Source organism: Pristis pectinata, chromosome 35 (assembly GCF_009764475.1).
Source record: "Pristis pectinata isolate sPriPec2 chromosome 35, sPriPec2.1.pri, whole genome shotgun sequence".
Taxonomy (NCBI): domain Eukaryota; kingdom Metazoa; phylum Chordata; class Chondrichthyes; order Rhinopristiformes; family Pristidae; genus Pristis; species Pristis pectinata.
The window spans coordinates 11848031-11866141 of record NC_067439.1 but is presented as its reverse complement, the minus strand read 5'-3'; the positions used below and the strand labels follow the sequence as shown (position 1 = coordinate 11866141).

Genomic DNA, 18111 nt, shown 5'->3' with positions numbered 1-18111 from the left:
GGGGGCGGGTGTCGCGGGCAAGGAAGGAGATTACTGGAGCTCCAACAGAAATTTACAAATCTCCTCTGGCCACAGAAGTGGTGTCAAGGATAAACGAGGTAATTACAAGCAGGCATGTCTAACTTCACTGGTAGGGACAAGATGAATCTGCACTCGGAAAGGCAGGGATTAAGGATAGTCACTGTGGCTATGTGAACAGGATATGATGTTTGAATGAAATTGAAGAAGTGAAGAGGGCACATTCCTGCCCTCAAGATTTAACAATGAATTCGACACTTTCAGATAACTAAGTCTTTCCAATTTGGGTCAAAACTGATTTTTTTTTTGATGAAAGGCCATCAAACTTGTAACATTGATTCTGCTTTTCCCTTTCCAGAAATGCTACCTGACCTGCTGAGTATTTCCGGGATACTGTTTTATTTCAGATTTGCAGTATTAGCATTACTTTGTACCTCACAGTTCCAGCACTGCTTCCTCCCCCACTTAAAGTTATCGTCGTATTGCATCTCTCAGATCAGTTGTGATTAACAAGCTTCACCATGCTGTCTCAATCAGTATCACCAGGGGTCTCTCTTGATCTCCACCCAATCACAGACACCCTCTTTATTCTCTCTCTCTCTCTCCCTCCCTCTCCCCCTCCCCTTTCTCCGCAATTTAAAACAAATATTTTTAATTTTTCTCTGTTCCAATGAAAGGTTATCGACCTGAAATTTTAATTCCATCTCCACTACTGGTGTCCACTACTGCTGGGCATTTCAGGCATTTTCAGTTTTTATTTCAGACTTCCAAACAAAGACACAAATTGAGAGCAAGAAGCCACTCAGCCCTTCGACCTCACCCTACCATTTAAGAAGATCTGGCTGTACCCTCAAATCTGCATTTCTGTCAACCCCAGTAACCTTTCACCCCCTTGCTTTTCAAAAATCTGTCTACATCTGCCTTAAAAATATTCAAGACTCTGCTTCCAACCTTTGAGGAAGAGAGTTCAAAAGCAGTCAAAATATAAATACGAAGATGGATTTCACAAGGACGACTGCAAAATTCAGATCTGGTGCCAGATCCAGTCTTGTGCATGCAGTCATCACCTACACTCACAACGTTTGGTAACATTTTATATCACCATTTAGCATTGAAACTACCTTTGTAAACATATAGAATAAAAATTCCCTTGCTAAATTGCCTGGGATCTTTAACACCAATCTCTATGCAGTAGCATGGAAAATTCAGCAACACCCTTCCCATTTTACATATACAAAGAACATTTTCAACTCACCTTAGGAAATGTACATTTACTTTAAGACTGGAATTATACTCCCTATTTTGATTTTAAAAAGGTATTTTATTTTGCTTACCTTTGCACCACCAGCAAGTACCAAGTGGCGCGTTTTGCAGACAAACATGCCACCATTTTCCACCAACTTCTTACAGTGTAGAAATGCAAAGCTACGATACAAGTGTCTAATCTCGCCTTCACGGCCCTGAAAAAAAATGTATTTTACAGTTTTTCCTATTCAGCAAAATACTGTTTGCCCGCATATTTTGACCAAAGTTACATACTTCACTTATAAAACTGGGTGACCACAAAAATTAATGAGCTAAGACTTGGAGAACAACAGTATTTATATAAAGAACTGCAATAAAGTGAACAAAATACACCTTAGATTGACATATCTGAGGAAAAATTAATAAGACCAGATGAAAGATGAAAAATTATCTCCAAATAAATATTTGGAGGTTCAGGTTTTCTTTTATGTATACGAATACTTGCCTTTGTATCAAATTGCCAGCAACAGCCATCGAGACCCAGCTCATTAATTTACAGTTTATATGCCACTTGACTTACAAATTCACTGTCCTTGGAATCAATTTGATTAATCTTTCCTGTACTCCCTCTCTCACAAGTATATTATTCCTTGGGTTGGGAGATCAGACCTATTCCACATAAATTTTCACTAGGGGTCTATATAGTTGAAAGAGCCGATCTCTACTCCTGTACACAAATTCTTTGAAGAAATGCAAAATCAAAAGAATAACTTGATGAAGGCTTTCTTTTGGGTTAAAAGGATTTGTAGTAGAGTAGACACAGAAGAGAAATCTACTAAAATGTCCTCAAATCCCTGAGGGTAGAGTGGCAAGCAGATAAGGTTTTTTTTTTGTTTAAAAGGTTACAGAATATCTGCCTTTAATGCCCGAGGGACAGAATACAAGATCAGGGAAATCATGCTGAAGCTACAGCTACAGTTCTGGTCATCACACAAAGGGAAGGACATGACAACTATGCAACTATCTCCTCATAACTATCTCTTCCAGCTCTGGCAACATCCTCATAAGTTTCCTCCGGAGCCTCTCAAAACATATATGCTTGACCATCAAGGGCAGCAGACACTTGAGAACACCACTTCTACCTGCAGACTCCCCTCCAAGTCGCACACCATCCCGACTTGGAAATATCATTTCTTCATCGTTGCTAGGTCTAGATCCTGGAACATCCATCCCAAAGCGTTCTGGCAGTTCTGGAGGGTGGCTCACTCTCATCTCCTCAAGGATAATTACGGATGGGCATTACTTGCCAACTTTGTCATCCACGCAGCGAATCAAAAATTCATGGTGCAAAAATAAATACTTCTGATTGTTTCTTCTGGCTTGTACTGGAATGTTTTTCTGTATCTATACAAAAAGATGCATGGTGCTGATGCTTACTTTGAACACTTAATTCAGTATTGCTACTGGTGAATTATAAAAGTGGCTGTGCAACACTCTCATTTCATATTCATTTGAATTGTAAAATGGATTTGCAGGTCTCATTACTGCTTTTGCATTTTCAGATTTCTGTTGTCTTTTTTTAAATTGGATTTTCAGTGATGGATGTCGGGTGCAGTTCTAGTGAAAGTGTTTCTACTTCATGTGTAGTTGGCAATCCAGACACGGGTGCAGCTAATAGAGCTGCTGCCTCACAGCACCAAAGATCCGGGTACAGTCTGACCTCAGCTGCCATTTGTGTGGAATTTGCACATTCTCCCTGTGAATGCATGGGCTTCCTCCCACATCCCAAAGACATGTGGGTTGGTAGGTTGATTGACCACTAATTTGACTGAAGTGTGCAGGTAAATGGCAGAATCTGTGGGGGGTGGGGGGGGGATTGAAATCAGAATCAGGTTTATTATCACTGACATATGTCATGAAATTTATTGTTTTGCAGCAGCAGTACAGTGCAAGACATAAAAATTACTATAAATTACCAAAAAAAAAGTGCAGCAGAGGAATAACGAGGTAGAGTTTATAGACCGTTCAGAAATCTGATGGCAGAGGGGAAGAAGCTGTTCCTAAAATGTTGAGTGTGGGTCTTCAGGCTGCTGTATCTCCTCTGTGATGGTAGTAATGAGAAAGGGGCATGTCCCCGATGGAGAGGGTCCTTAATAATGGATGCCACCTTTTTGAGGCATAGTCTCTTGAAGATGTCCTTGACGGTGGGGAGGGTTGTGCCAGTGATGGAGCTGGTTAAGTCTACAACCCTCTACAGCCTCTTTTGATCCTGCACGTTGCAGCCTCCATACCAGGCGGTGATGCTCTCCACCGTACATCTATAGAAATTTGCAAGTCTTTGGTGACAAAACAAATCTCCTCAAACTCCTCATGAAGTAGACCCACTGCCGCGCTTTCTTCGTGATTGCATCAATGTGTTGCGGCCAGGATAGATCCTCTGAGATGTTGACACCCAGGAACTTGAAGCTGCTCAGCCTTTCCATCGCTGATCCCTCAATGAGGACTGGTGTGTGTTCTCCTGACTTCCCCTTCCTGAAGTCCACCATCATTTCCTTGGTCTTGCTGACATTGAATACAAGGTTGTTGCAGCAACCAACCAATCTATTTCACTCCCGTATGCCTCTTCGTCATCATCCCATAAAATGTTTAATCCCATAAAAATAGGATTATTGAAGGATCAGTGTAAACTGGTGATCAATGACCGGCACAGACTCACTGGGCTTAAGGGCCTGTTTCTGTGCATCTCTCGATGACCCTATGACTTAACTATTTCAAATTACTATTCTCGTGGTCCTAAGGAAAAGCCAAGCAAGCAAGTCTTACCGAGTGCGGTCCGTCAATGACTTTGACGATGTCTTTCACATGAATATTGTTTTGTTCAGAGTCCAGGGCCACAGCAAACCGATTGTCCTTTTTCCGGGTTATTGCCTGGTGCCGTACAGTAATCACCTTCCCATACATGTTAAGAACCTGCAAAAGACAAACATTACATGACCAAGGTGCTTGCAGTTCTCAGCCCACGTTTAAGAGGACCTAAACAACAGATAGTGGGTAGAAAGAGCACAGGAATCCAAGCAATGTTGTCGTCAGCTACGACATACATGGGTTCTTCAGAACAATCAAGGTCATCTGCAGCCTAAACGCTAAAGGCCGTCCCACTTCACTGGGAGGTGAACTTATCAAGGACAGAGACAGCATCTGCACCCACAGGAAGGAACTCTTCAGAAACCTAAGCTCCCACTTTGTTCTTGATGCGAGTGCTCTCAACTTAATCCCACAGTGGTCTATTTAGTACAGCCTTGCTGCTATTCCTGACCAACAAGAAATCAAAAAGGCCATATCCTAACTAAAAAACAACTTCAGGAAGAGATGAAGTTCTAAAACTCGGCAGTTAAGAACCCACAACCTCATTACCCACATTAGGAAAGAAAAGGATATGCACAAGGGGACCTCAGAGATCCCAGAATCATGACCGTCTACAAAAATAATTGAACTGGACTAACTGCAGAGAGGTCCTCCTAATGTTCCACAAAGTGCATTGTGGATTCTGTACATCTTGAGGCACAATGGACATGGTATTCACTGCACAACACTGTCAAGAGTACAAGGAGCAGCACTGACCTCTAGACATTGCCTTTCTCAACCTCACTAAACCCTTTGACTCTTAATCAGAAGGGACTGCGGAGCATCTTCTTCATCATATGTGGCCTCCAACAAAATTTCATGCCCACCTTATGTTTGCTTCACAATAACAATCCTAGTCAACAGGTGCCCAACAGCAGCAATCTTAGGAAAGAGTAGGGTTGAGCAAGGCTGCTCTTCTTTGTCCTGACACTTTTTTCAATTTTTCTCTCCAGATGTACTGGATTTCACCTTCAAGAAGCTTTCTGCTGAAGTAGAGCTAATCTACAGGACTAATGGGAAAATGTTTAACAATCAGCACCTATATTCTGGAACCAAGGCTACCCCCAACCTCAGTAATTAGGCAACTGTACAGAAACAATCCTTTTGTTTGCACACATTAAGGCCAAGCTTCAAATCACCATTGACTCATTCACTGAAGAATACAAGAGGATGGGTCTTACACCCAAAACCCACGAACCGAATGTCCTCAACTAATCTGCTTCCACTATACAGCACTGCCCTCTGATGACGAAAGTTCACAGTGAGACCTTGGAAAACATGAACCACCCCTCAGTAAAGGCAGACATTGATGACTAGATCACCACCACCTTTAATACACATTTGGCCATCCGAGCAAAATGGGTTTTTGGAGATCAAGACCTCAAAACTGGCACAAAACTCACAATGCACAAGGCAACAGTACTCCCTGCCCTCCATAAAGCTTTTAAGACTTGAACAACCTGCAACAGAGCACTGGAAAGATACAAATATTGTCTCCAGCATTGGGGCCCTAATTGCACTCAGACGGCTCCATTGAGCAAGTCACGTTGGTTATATGCCCAACGCCAGACTTAAAACCCACCTTTTCAAATTTGTATCACCTATCCTAATGTCTCTATATATGGTTCAATGTCCAATACTGATTAATAAATAGCTGTAAAAAAGCCACAGAACACTTTACGATGTTAATGGCAACATGAAAACCAAAATCATTAAGACTCTAGATTCTGAAGAGTAGGTTCAAATCCAACCCTGACCAATTGAGATTAAAGTCTTGGCCTTATTTTATACATTGCCTAACAGATGGACATCTGGTTAAAGCTCAACTCATGCCCACTGAACAAGTCCAGAGCAACAACATTTCTAACTTAGAAATCTAGCCCAGCAATGTGATTATGGTTCTTTCCAAACTACAAAAGGAATTAAACTTAACCATATTGCAGATGAATAGGATGCACAGCCAGATGCCCTGGACCTAGATAGAAATATATGATGCTGGTGTGGGCGACAAATAGAAAATACTGATAAGCAGCCCAAGAAAACCAACAAATTTACTCTTAACAGCCAGAATTTCTGACTGCTTGAGGAATTTCTGCATTAAAATGTCCAGTTATAAAACAATCACTGAATATACTGCCCAGTCAAATTACAAGTATCGCACTTCTTCTATAAGATCTCCAATAATTAGCAATACGTTTAGCAGGCACGGTAGTGTAGCAGTTAGCGTAATGCTTTACAGCACCAGCGACCCAGGTTCAAATCCGGCCACTGTCTCCAAGGAGTTTGTACGTTCTCCCCATATCTGCATGGGTTTCCTCCAGGTGCTCCGGTTTCCTCCCACATTCCAAAGACGTACAGGTTAGGAAGTTGTGGGCATGCTATGTTGGCGTTGGAAGAGTGGCGACACTTGCAGGCTGCCCCCAGAACATTCTACGCAAAAGATGCATTTCACTGTGTTTCGATGTACATGTGACCAATGAAGATATCTTATCTTATAATACATCCCAAAAGGCTTACTTCTGTAGTCTGTAATCAACCGTTGTACCTGGAATGTCTCTCTCTCCAACCGGACAATGACTCCCATAGTCTGTGGATCAAGTTGCACCAGTTCACCCCACTCATGCTGACCCCCTGCATCTACTCCAGATGCCGTTTCCGAACATAGCTGCAAATCCCTCGGGAGTACTTTCAGCTGAAAAACAGTGGGAGAGGATTGGGTGAAACAATGCATCGTAAAGCTGCATCACTGTGCAAGTTACCTGAAAGCACAAGGTGTACATTTTCTAACAGAATAAAACAGATGAGAATTGACCAGACCCAGGCAACCAATGAAGTGTTGACCTCGAGTGCTCTCAAAAAGGAAGGAAAATATTTAAAAGAATTCCTGCTCCAGTACAATATTCCAGGATCACCTTGGATATACCAGCAGGTGTGGAAAAAATTGCCACACTTAATTACGTTGTGAATAGTAATAATCTGGAGATGACGCCATGGAGCTACTGCTACCCCATGCCAGTGAACCTAGGAAACACTGGTAACAAGACAGTTTGGGAAAGAGACAAAACAGGAACCAAGCAAAAGGCTTTGTCAATTAAGACAAGATGTCATTACATTGCCATCAGAAAGGAGTTGACACAAACAAGTACAGGACATGAAATTCTTAGTAAAGCATCACAGATTGCTCAAACCTGTAGTGATTAGCGAGCAGTGCCTTGAGACATACTGTCAGCATCTGATTACTGACCCAGACACAGTACAGAAATAGATCAGAGGTTGTGCAATCCTCCCTTAAACTTTACATTAATATTCAAGTCAGTAAACAGAGAAAAACAATTATTAAATGAGAAAATTATATTTGGTTCCTTCAGATTTCTTAACTAGACTAATTCATAACCCAGACATTTTCCCCCAGTACTTTTGACTCAAGAAATGCCTCCTGAAACAGTTATCAGTTTATTAAACTATGGCCAATATGCTTTAAATTCAATTTTTTTTGGATGATTACCCAATTGCCAAGATTTAATGACACTTTAGCATCCATCCCTTGCCTTGCAAAGCTGAATCCCAGCAGGACTATCCAAGCCATTCACTCCCATTGTGACACACAGTAATAATATCATTTCGGCAAGGCTTAGTTTGGAACTGAGTACTACACCCTTAGCGTATTCCTTTCTCAAAAGAAATTTTGGACAAATCCAAATTTTGGATCTGTCCAAAATTTCTTTTCTCCGCAATCCTTTCCCCCTCCTTACAGGACCACTTTGTGTGCAACTTAGTTTCAGCTTAACCCACAGATCAATACTTAATCAATTCCCTGGACCAGAATTTGAAATCACAATGGCCTCACTATTTAAACATGATGTTTCCTGGAGTTGGTGATTTTAGTATTTAAGATGAAGACAAAAATCGAAAATACTAATCCTCCCATATGCAGGCCACCCCAGGTTATGAACACCCCTACATATGAATGAGCTCCCATATTACTAAATTCAGAAGTCTGACATATTTGCAAACATTTGTTCCTACGAATGGCAGAACTAGTTTCACCTCTCTTGATTTTTAGTAATTGCTTTTTATCATCAGTTTTATGCCTTTCATTACAATACTGTGGTTAGGTTACCATAAAGTCATTTTTATGCTCCCCCCCCCCCCCCCCACACAAGTTAGGGACAAAATCGGTTTATGGACATCTGTAAAAATAGAACACATTTGTTCCCCTGGAATGACCTCCTTGGTAAAAAGATCATTCCTTTAAACTATAATCACTCAGGAGGATCAGTGATTATATAGCAATAGCTCCCATGATACTCTATGAAGATCACATACAGCCCTGACCATAACACTTGCTACCCATCTCAACAAAAACACAATCTGGCTGCTTCATGGTTGGAAATACCACCGTAGCTCTAAACACCCCAAGGTTCTTCAATATCTTTTCACCTCCCAAATCCAGGTCCCACAACTCCATCCATGAAACATCCTACCCTGCACTTCAACAGCCCTAACCAAACATTCAAATATTTGTCTGATAGTAACCAGCGTTTACTTTTCCTTCTCCTGTTCCTCAGTTTCCACTCCCCCCCTCCCCCCAATACACAACCTCATTTCTCTTAACCACCTCTCTTTTTTCAATGGAGAGAATCAATCTTGCTAACTTCTACTCCTACTAATCCACTTGTAGCCAAAGAATCAACTTATGGATTTGCTTCCTATGCCCCACGCTGTTACCTTGGGCTCTTCCATATCCATTACTGGCACCATCCTCTCTCCCTTTCACATGTCATCTTTACGTCACACCATGACATTACATCAGATTCTTTGTGATACCTCTCCTTTCTTAACCCTTTCTGCATTGCCAGCTCTGGATGAGCTGCAATTAAAAGCCATAATCTGCAGTCACCTTTGATTCCCTTCCCTATCCCAGCCAGTCAAGCTGAACTAGCATACTTACAATGTTGCTGACCTATATTGTCTCATGGTGTACTGAAGCCTGAATTTTTATTCTTATCCTCATGTTCGGTGTCATGCCTTTCTTTATTAATATCCCACCATTCACTGCTAAGAACACTCCTTATGCATCCTCATTACCCTTTGCTCCACCACTGGTGGTTATCTGTTGTGTAGGTACTAAGTTCCAGAATCCTGTCAAACTTCACAGTAGCTCCTCTTTCTTCCCCTTTGAGGCCCTTAAAACTTAAAGATTTTAAGCACATTGTCTCTTAGCTGGGTGTTGATACTTGTCAGCAGACTCCTCTGCAGTGCCACCGAACATCTTCCTACATTAAAAGATACTATTTAAATGCAAATATTGCTAACGTTCACCATAAATCAAGATTTCTTCAAAGTAACAGTACAATTTTAGAGTATGTCATTTACAAAATATTACCTCATGCATTGTCAGATCAGAGAAAAGAATGACAAAATTCTCCTCCACTCGCACAATCAGTCCTGTATCTCCCTCATAACGCCCTGCTATCACTTTCACGTGGTCTCCCATTTTGAAGTATTTGCGCAATTCATGGGCTGGAAACTCTAAAGGATCCTGGAAATAAACAAATGTTGGAATTAAAAGCATAAAGACTGTAGACGGTGCAAATCTGAAATAAAAATTAGAAAATGCTGAAAATAACAGATCAAGCAGCAATGAGGAGAGAAACAGAGATACTTTAGGTTGAAGATCTTTCATCAAATGTTGACTGTTTCACTCCCCACAGATGTTACTTTTAATTTTAAAAAAGCATTTTCTATTTTTTATTTCAAAATGTTAAATTGAATCATTTTCTTTAAGGTGCACCCCATCTGCACATTCCAATGCCCATTAGTCGTTTACCAACATCATCTTTACAAAAGATAAAATGACCATTTGAGGTTTAATTTTTTTTAAATCTCTTTCAAATATTTTCTTTCTCCCAATGTGTTGACTCTCAGCTAAGAGACCACCAAAATATCTAAGATTCATGCAAGAAACTTTCCAGAGAAATTAATGAACTAAAATTGGCTTTACAGTGTTACTGGTCTCACCCATCCTCCGCAGAGTCACACTTCCAGGAGGGGTTCCTGTCCACTAGTTTGACAGCTGGTTATTAGATTCCCAAAAGCATGGATTTTCTTTGTTTGAATTTGCAAGTGAAAAGAACAATCCATTACTACACTTAATACAAGACTGGAACCGTCATTTTATTTTGGACAATCTGGCTCAGCTTAAAAGCTGGTTGCTACAAGTAATTGAAAAGATCACATTGGCACAAGTAAAAACATCCACTGTTAATGATACACTGTTTGTTCACTAGTAGAGATGAGTCGTCCACAAATGATTCTCAGCTAAATTTTCAGTACCTTCAGATCCTCATGTTTGGGCAGAATTGTGATCTTATTGCCCTCCACACTCAAAATCTTCCCTTGCAGGTTTATCAATTCACCCTCGCAAACTTCCACATTATCTCCAGGTTGCAAGTTGTGTTCTCTTTCTTTGCCTGAAAAATGTCACAACATTCGACTTAGGAAACTGAAAATTCAAGCAATGGCAAAAACCACACCTAGCCCACCACAATCTTCGCTTGCAATGACACACTGCCTCCACTGCAGCAATTTGAGTATGCTGGAGGATTGTAACACCAATAACCTTAATATGCCCAATCTGAATATTTCTGATATTGGTTTCCCATTTACCTTCAAGGAATTTACAGTGTAGGAATAAATGGGCCAACTCCTGGTTGGAAGGCTGTGGCTAACGAGATGCTGCATCAGTGCCAAGTTTGCTGGTAAGTGACACAGGAAGAGGCTTTGTGAAGAAATGGACAGGTTAAGTGAATGGGTCAGGGCATGGCAGATGGAATCTAATGCAGAGAAACTCGAGATCATCCACTTTTGTAGAAAAAAAACTATTTTTTTTAAAAATGGTACAAGATTGAAATGTATTGGTGGTTGAAGAAATCCAGGCGTGCTTGCTCACAGATCACTGGATGTTAATATGCAGATACAGCAAGCAACCTGGAAGGCAAACAGTATTCTGGTCTTGATTGCAAGAGGTTCTGAGGACAAGAGTAGAGATATCTTGTTCCAATTATATGAAATTCCAGTGAGATCACAGCTGGAATGTCGTGTACAAGTCTGGTCCCCCTACCTAAGGAATAATAAACTTGCAAAAGAGAAGTGCAGCAAAAGGTTCCAGACTGATTCCTGGGATTTGGGGATGAGGTGGGGGTACTTGGGCGGAATTATTAGAGTCATAAAGTCATGGAGTAATACAGCATGGAAACAGGCCCTTCAGTCCAACTCACCCACACCGACTATGATGTCCATCAAGCCAGTCCCATGTGCCTGCATTTGGCCCATATCCCTCTAAACCCCTCCTATCCATGTTCTTATCTAAATGTCTTTTGAATGTTGTTATTGTACCTGCCTCAACCACTTTCTCTGGCAAGTCATTCCATATACATACCACCCTCTGCATGAAGAGGTTACCCCTCAGGTCCCTTTTAAATCTTTCATCTCTCACCTATGCCCTCTCGTCTTTAGTTCCCCTTCCCTGAGAAAATGACTATGTGCATTCACCTTATTTATGCCCCTCATTTAATACACCTCTATAAAGTCATCCCTCAGTCTCCTATTTCCAAGGAATGAAGTCCGAGTCTACCCAACCTCTCCCTATAACTTTGGCCCTCAAGTCCTGGCAGCATCCCTTGTAAATCTTCTCTGCACTCTTTCCAGTTTAATGGTGTATTTCCTTTAATAGGACAACCAAAACTGTACACAATAGGAATTCTACAAGGGAAAATTAAACAGATTGGGCCCAAACACTTCCAAGTTTACAATGAAAGACAATGGCAATCTCAGCGAAACATACTAAATTCTTATAAGGTTGGCAGGGCCAATTGGTTGATGTTACCTTTGGATGGCCATCCTACAACCAAAATAAGGTCTCAGCCATTCAACACTGAAATGAAAAGATTTTTTAAAATCTTGGTGGGTAATAGATCTTTAGAATTTTCCACCCAAGAGGGCAGCAGAACTCAGTCAATGAATATATTTCAGACAAGAGATCTAACAATTCTTAAATATTGGAAAGTTAAGTGTAAGAAAGTGGCAGGGAGTTAAAGGATTAGCCATTATCAGTCACGATTCTGAGCAGGCACAAGGGGCTGCATGTGTACACCTACTTCTACGTTCTCCATAATATGCTAGGTTTATCCCTTCAAAACCCTTTTAAATAGTAACTGAATGGGAGTCTTTCCTTAGCCAGCCTTTACAGGTTTCTACTATATTTTTCTTCATTGTTTCCTTGACACTTAGAAAATGACCACTGCACAAACATCACTATACTTGACACACCACTACTTTTTGTGACACAGTAACAAGAAAATACTTCAAACTGTGGCTAACCACAACAGTGGAATAACTGTGGAAAAAAACTTGGGAGGCTGGATTTCTCAGTACACCACATTATTGAATGACTATTCCTCCTTTCAGTACCTAAAAAGTCAGCCACATAGCCCCTTCAAAACAAGGGGTTCTGCTCAAAAAAATTTACACAATATTTCTTACATACATTTAAATTTTCTAACATGCCCTGTGCAAGGTTCTAGATGTATCATTATAACCTTGGAGACATTTATGAAAATTTTATAGACACTGGTTGTCTCCGAGTCATTCTACCCATTTGTTATCCTACACCAATGAAATTTCCTTCCCATTCACTTTGGGGATCAAGTTAAGAGGATCTATTTTCACAAATACTGCATCCCCTTTAGTATTTCAACAACGGTCCATACTTCAGGCTATTTAACCACCAACTACATGGGTAAAAGAATGAAAAGTCAAGTTTGCATTTACCAAGCACTCTTCAAAATTTCTGGGTATTCCAAAATACAACCAAAGTGCCGCTGAAGAGCACTCATTATTGTATTGCAGGAGCAGCAGCCAGTTCACACATAGCAAGCTCCCACAAACAACAATGCAACAATAGAGACAGAAGAGGCTGCAGATGCTGGAATCGTGAGCAACACACAAGATGCGGGAGGAATTCAGGTCAGGCAGCATCTATGGAGGGAAATGGACAGTCAATGTTTTGAGTCGAGACCCTTCATCTGGTCAGTGAGCAATGCAACAATGACCAGGTAAGCTTTTAATGGCATAGACCAAGTGGTAATTTCTGACCAGGACAGCATCCTCTCCAAATAGCACCATGAGGTCTTTTATACTACCTGAAAGAGCAGATGAATCTCATTTTAATGTTTCTTCTGAAATTTCACATCTCTGACAATACAGCACCGTCAGAGCTGCACCGTAGTGTCGACCTATAGTTTTGTGCTCTAGAGTGGTTCTTGAACTCTCAAACTTTCTGACATGCATTGAAAGTTCTACCAACTGAATTACAACTGACATCCAATATCATTAGATTACAGAGCCTAGTTTTATTGCATTCTCACTCGCAATTGCCACTCTCACCTTGCAATCGGCAAAGGGAAACCTATCCAGCTTTTCCTCTCCCTAATCCAAAGGCACAAAGGCTGAATACCAGCACAACATATTTTACACCTCAACCTAATCAGTGGATTTATTAACATCTAGAGCTCAGTCAAATGCTGCAAACACTAACACAGATGTTGGGGAAGACTGAACTTGAAATCATAACCTCATTGCCTCCGAAAAATTCCAACTGCTGACGTGACATCAACCGTGTTGACTTCACTCCCCTCACCCCTCCAAAAAAATGTAGCTCCAAGTTCCAGCATCTGCATTTTCTTGTGTCTCCAAACTAGAAATTATTGCAGAGAAGTGAAAACCAAGATGCAAAATCCCTAGATTGCAACTCTGCAACCTCTCCCTTTAAAGCAAAGCACATACCTGTTGATTCAGTAACCACCTCCAGATCAATGCCCTCTGGCTGATCCTCATACTTTTCCAACTCAGAAAGTGTGGGTTTAACTCCTTCTGTAATCTGTAATATACCAAACACCAACAAAAATTGTAGAACACAAGAGGCACAAGCTCCTTTGTTACATTACCAGTGTTAATTGAACAGTCAAATAACCTCAACAGAGTGCAAATTGCACTGTTTTATTTGGTAGTTAGTCTAATTTAGACTAACGGTAGATGGGGAGGGAGGAGCAGGAAGATTAAATTTAGTTAAAATTTGCCTAAGGTAGATGTAGCACTTTAATAAGCAATGAAAGCTGAAATTCTAAATGATACTCTATTTTCAAAGATAATCTTCATTTCACTCAGCTAACAGGTTAAGAAATCTGCACTGCACAACCCTAGACCCAGGCAAAGGTCTGGTTTAATATGACAGGAAGTGAACATTGGATTTACAGAATGTGCATGCGTTACTCAAGACCATTACTACTTAATTACATTAAACATTGCAACAAGACTTCACCAGCATCTATTTGAAGGTTGGAGATTCAATACAACTTTCCTAGACTGGGTACTCTGATTTTTCATGATACTGCTATTTAGCACTAGTAGTATGTTTATGAAGTACCCACAGCTATAAAGCAGCTTGGATAACTTGGGAAAATGCACTTTAATGCAAGATTTCAAACCACAATGTCACATAAAGAGATTCAACAAGAGACATCACTTACAACTGCAGACATGGCAAAACTTTTGAACAAAAATCCTTTCCTGCTGTAGCGATTGCCCTCGAATATCAGGAAGTCTCCATCAGTGGTAACTTCACCACCCAGCGATCTGTGTAGTTATTGGAACATTACAATTCAAACAGATTAATGGTGTGAAAGCCCAACAGAAAATATAGTGGTTAATTGAGATCACTCTGTAGACAAAGTAACAGAATCCAGTTGTGTGTAGCTTCAATGCAAGACAATAAGACCAAGCAAATTTATCAACCCATTCCCATTACATTTATCTTGGTTGGAGTTGTGAAAAAGTTCTAATTAGAGGTGTATAAACCAGTGAATGATATTTGATATTTCCAATGTCATAAAACTGGCAGTAAGAAATCTATAGAGTTATGGTTAAAATGCCACAATGGTTGTGTTAAAACTATTTCAATGTACTTCATTTTATTTTGGTGGCCATCAACTCTTCTATGCTGGCTGCTACCCACTATACAAGTACCAACACTCAGCGTCAGCACAAAGAAAGGAAGCTATCCTTATGAAAGATGTTGTTCATATACAATAACGTTAAGGTCCAAGCAAGGCGCTGAAGACAAAAATGAGTATCAGAAATCAGAGACCAACTTGATTCCAAAAGGACTATCCTGATACCACAAATTAGTCTACGGTCCCATGACTTACCCAGACTATTAATGAACTGTCTTCTTCAAATTCCCTGAAATCACTCTTTAGAATTCAGATACATCCAAATTACTTGCACCATATCATTCTAAAGCAAATGAATTTTAAAATCATACCTGATTTTTTCTGCATCAAACAGTCTTTGAAGTGGCCGCTTAAATCTTTTCCTTTTGGCAAACCAGTCTTTCTGTGGGTCAAAATTTAAATTATTAAACACTTGACTTAATTATTGTGCTAGATTATCATTAACTCCATTTCAAAAATCAAGCAGCAACTAAACAACAGTGCAAACCAAATCTTCAGTGGAATATATTCATAGAACCATAGAAATTTCATGCAGGAGAGAATCTTAGCTTCAGCAGAATTCTCCCAATTCACAACTATATTGCTTGGATAATGCCAAGTACACACAGCTTTATTTTTAAATGTCAAGGCACACAGACTACTCAGAAACAGCCTCATTCCACTGCAGAGAAGAGTAGTAATGTAACTGGGTTCTTACTAAACTCATCCGAGCTTTGATGCGTTCATAATCAATTCTTGGGATCAGTTTCAGAGAAATGGTGTTCTGGCTTGGCTCAACATAGTCCACCTGGAAAGAAAAAGCAAGTCTTTGAAGGTCGTTTAAATGAGGCAGAACTGCAAGGACATTTGGAGGAATAGGCCACTTGGCCCCTCAAGCCTGCCCCGCACCCAATAAAATCAAAGCTGAATTGCCTCAGGTTTCATCTCCTCTTCTCTGCTAGTTCTCCTCAGCCCTCAATACCATGATGTTTCAAAAATTTATCTATTGCCTCTTTACATGTCCCAATAATCTAGCCTCCACAAACCTCCGTGGTAGAGAATTCCAGAGGTTCACTAACCTCTGGAAGAAGTTGTGCCTATGCACCTCAGTTGTAAATGTCAACGCCCAAATCGTATAACTTCAATCACTTGTTTAAGATTCTCCCATAATGGAAATATCTTGACATCTACCCTGTCCTGCCCCCTCAGGTTCCTTTATGTTTCAGTAATATCAGCCCTCGTCTTCTGAACGCCAAAAATATACACCTAATTTCCTTAGCCACTCGTGATAAGACAACCCTTTCATCCCAGGAATTAGTCTTGTGAATCTCTTTTGGTCCAATGCCAGTTTATCTTTTCTTAATTAAGGGGACCAAAACTGTGCACAGTTCTCCAGGTGCATTAAATGTGTGTCTTCTGGCTGCCAACACTACTAAGGGAATTAAGGGAAAGGGGATTAATGCAGCAAAGTCACACTGAGGTAAAAGACCAATTACGTCCTTAGTAAACGGTGTAGCAGGCACAAGGAGCCCATCAGCCTACTCCAGCTTCTATTCCTTATGTTCTTACATTCAATGCAAAGATGAGAGTCATAGACAAAAGCACAGGAAAAGGCCCTTCGGACCATCGTCCACAGCAGCCATCATCCACCCATTTACACTAATCCTACATTAATGCCATTTTATTCTCCCCATATTCTCACTATTTCTTCCTTGCCTACCCCCACCTTCAGATTCTACTGCTCACCCACAAACTAGGGTCAATTTATAGTGGCCAGTTAATCTACTGACCCGCATGGCTTTGGAATGTGGGAGGAAACCAGTGAGCTAGAAGGAAATCCATACAGTCACAGAGAGAACCTGCAAACTCCACACAGACAGCACTGGCAATCTGGATTGAACTCTGGTGTCTAGCACTGTGAGGCAACAGCTCTACCAGCTGCACCATCCAAAACAGTTTTCTCCTGTACAATCAATTGAAACACCTTGAGTTTAACAGCAGCTATATAAAACATGAAAGATATTTGGTGGTGAAAGGAGAATAATATCACCACTTCTGGTCTTTCCACATAAATGATAACCCTCTTTTCAGCTACCAATTCAAGCAAATTTCTATATTCATCACACTGGCATCCTTCCTGAAGTATTGAACACAATGTTCCTAAAAAGATATGAAAAATGGCCACAGAAGAAAAAGTCTGCTTACAGAAAATCAGACAGCACTGTTCTACTTTCAGAAAACACAGTACCTGCAATATTTTTTTTCCCAAAAGTGTCCACTTAATACATTCAGGCTATTTTTTTCCACTATGTTAGACAAGCTGCAAAAAAGTATGCTTTACCTGTGCAATGTCATCCTTGTAGAGACCTCTCTTTAGACGAACCCAAGACTTGGGTTTCAAGTTGGTCACCTCCTTCACCACCTTCAGCACATCTGTCATTTCCTTGATGGGGACCATCTGCTGGTTCCAGAACCCTATCCGGAGGTTCCCCACACCCTCAATGGCCTGCTTCACATGAGTCTGCTTGTATGCCTCAACGTAAATGTATCCCTTCACATGTTCAGGAGAAACAATAGACTTGATCTGGAGTGGCTAGAGGTAGAAAAAAAAAACAAAAAAAAAGTTTATTCTAATTAGCTTGCAGCTCATTCCAAACACTAAATTCATAATATGGCAGACAAGAATGTGAAGACAAAAACTGCCAAGAAACACTCATGCACAACAAGTCCTCCCATGCTTGGAATGTACACCTCTCAAGGATCTGAAAAAAAAATTTAAATGAATAATAATAACTGAGAATTTCTACAAGATTTGGAGAAGCAGAGACGATTTGGGAAAGTTAACACATAAAAAGAAATATATGCTGGCTAAATATTTTCTCTTTTTAAAGAT

General features: G+C 40.5%; 1 protein-coding gene across 1 annotated transcript in view; it reads right to left on the bottom strand.

Annotated features, from left to right (window-relative positions):
* Nucleotides 1-18111, bottom strand: part of supt5h (SPT5 homolog, DSIF elongation factor subunit) — a 60899-nt gene that overhangs the window by 17084 nt on the left and 25704 nt on the right. Inside the window, 10 exon segments of the mRNA XM_052044393.1 lie at nucleotides 1353-1478; nucleotides 4087-4233; nucleotides 6713-6859; nucleotides 9554-9709; nucleotides 10504-10640; nucleotides 14014-14107; nucleotides 14757-14862; nucleotides 15551-15621; nucleotides 15937-16026; nucleotides 17560-17811. Coding sequence (XP_051900353.1) covers nucleotides 1353-1478; nucleotides 4087-4233; nucleotides 6713-6859; nucleotides 9554-9709; nucleotides 10504-10640; nucleotides 14014-14107; nucleotides 14757-14862; nucleotides 15551-15621; nucleotides 15937-16026; nucleotides 17560-17811 — 1326 coding nt within the window.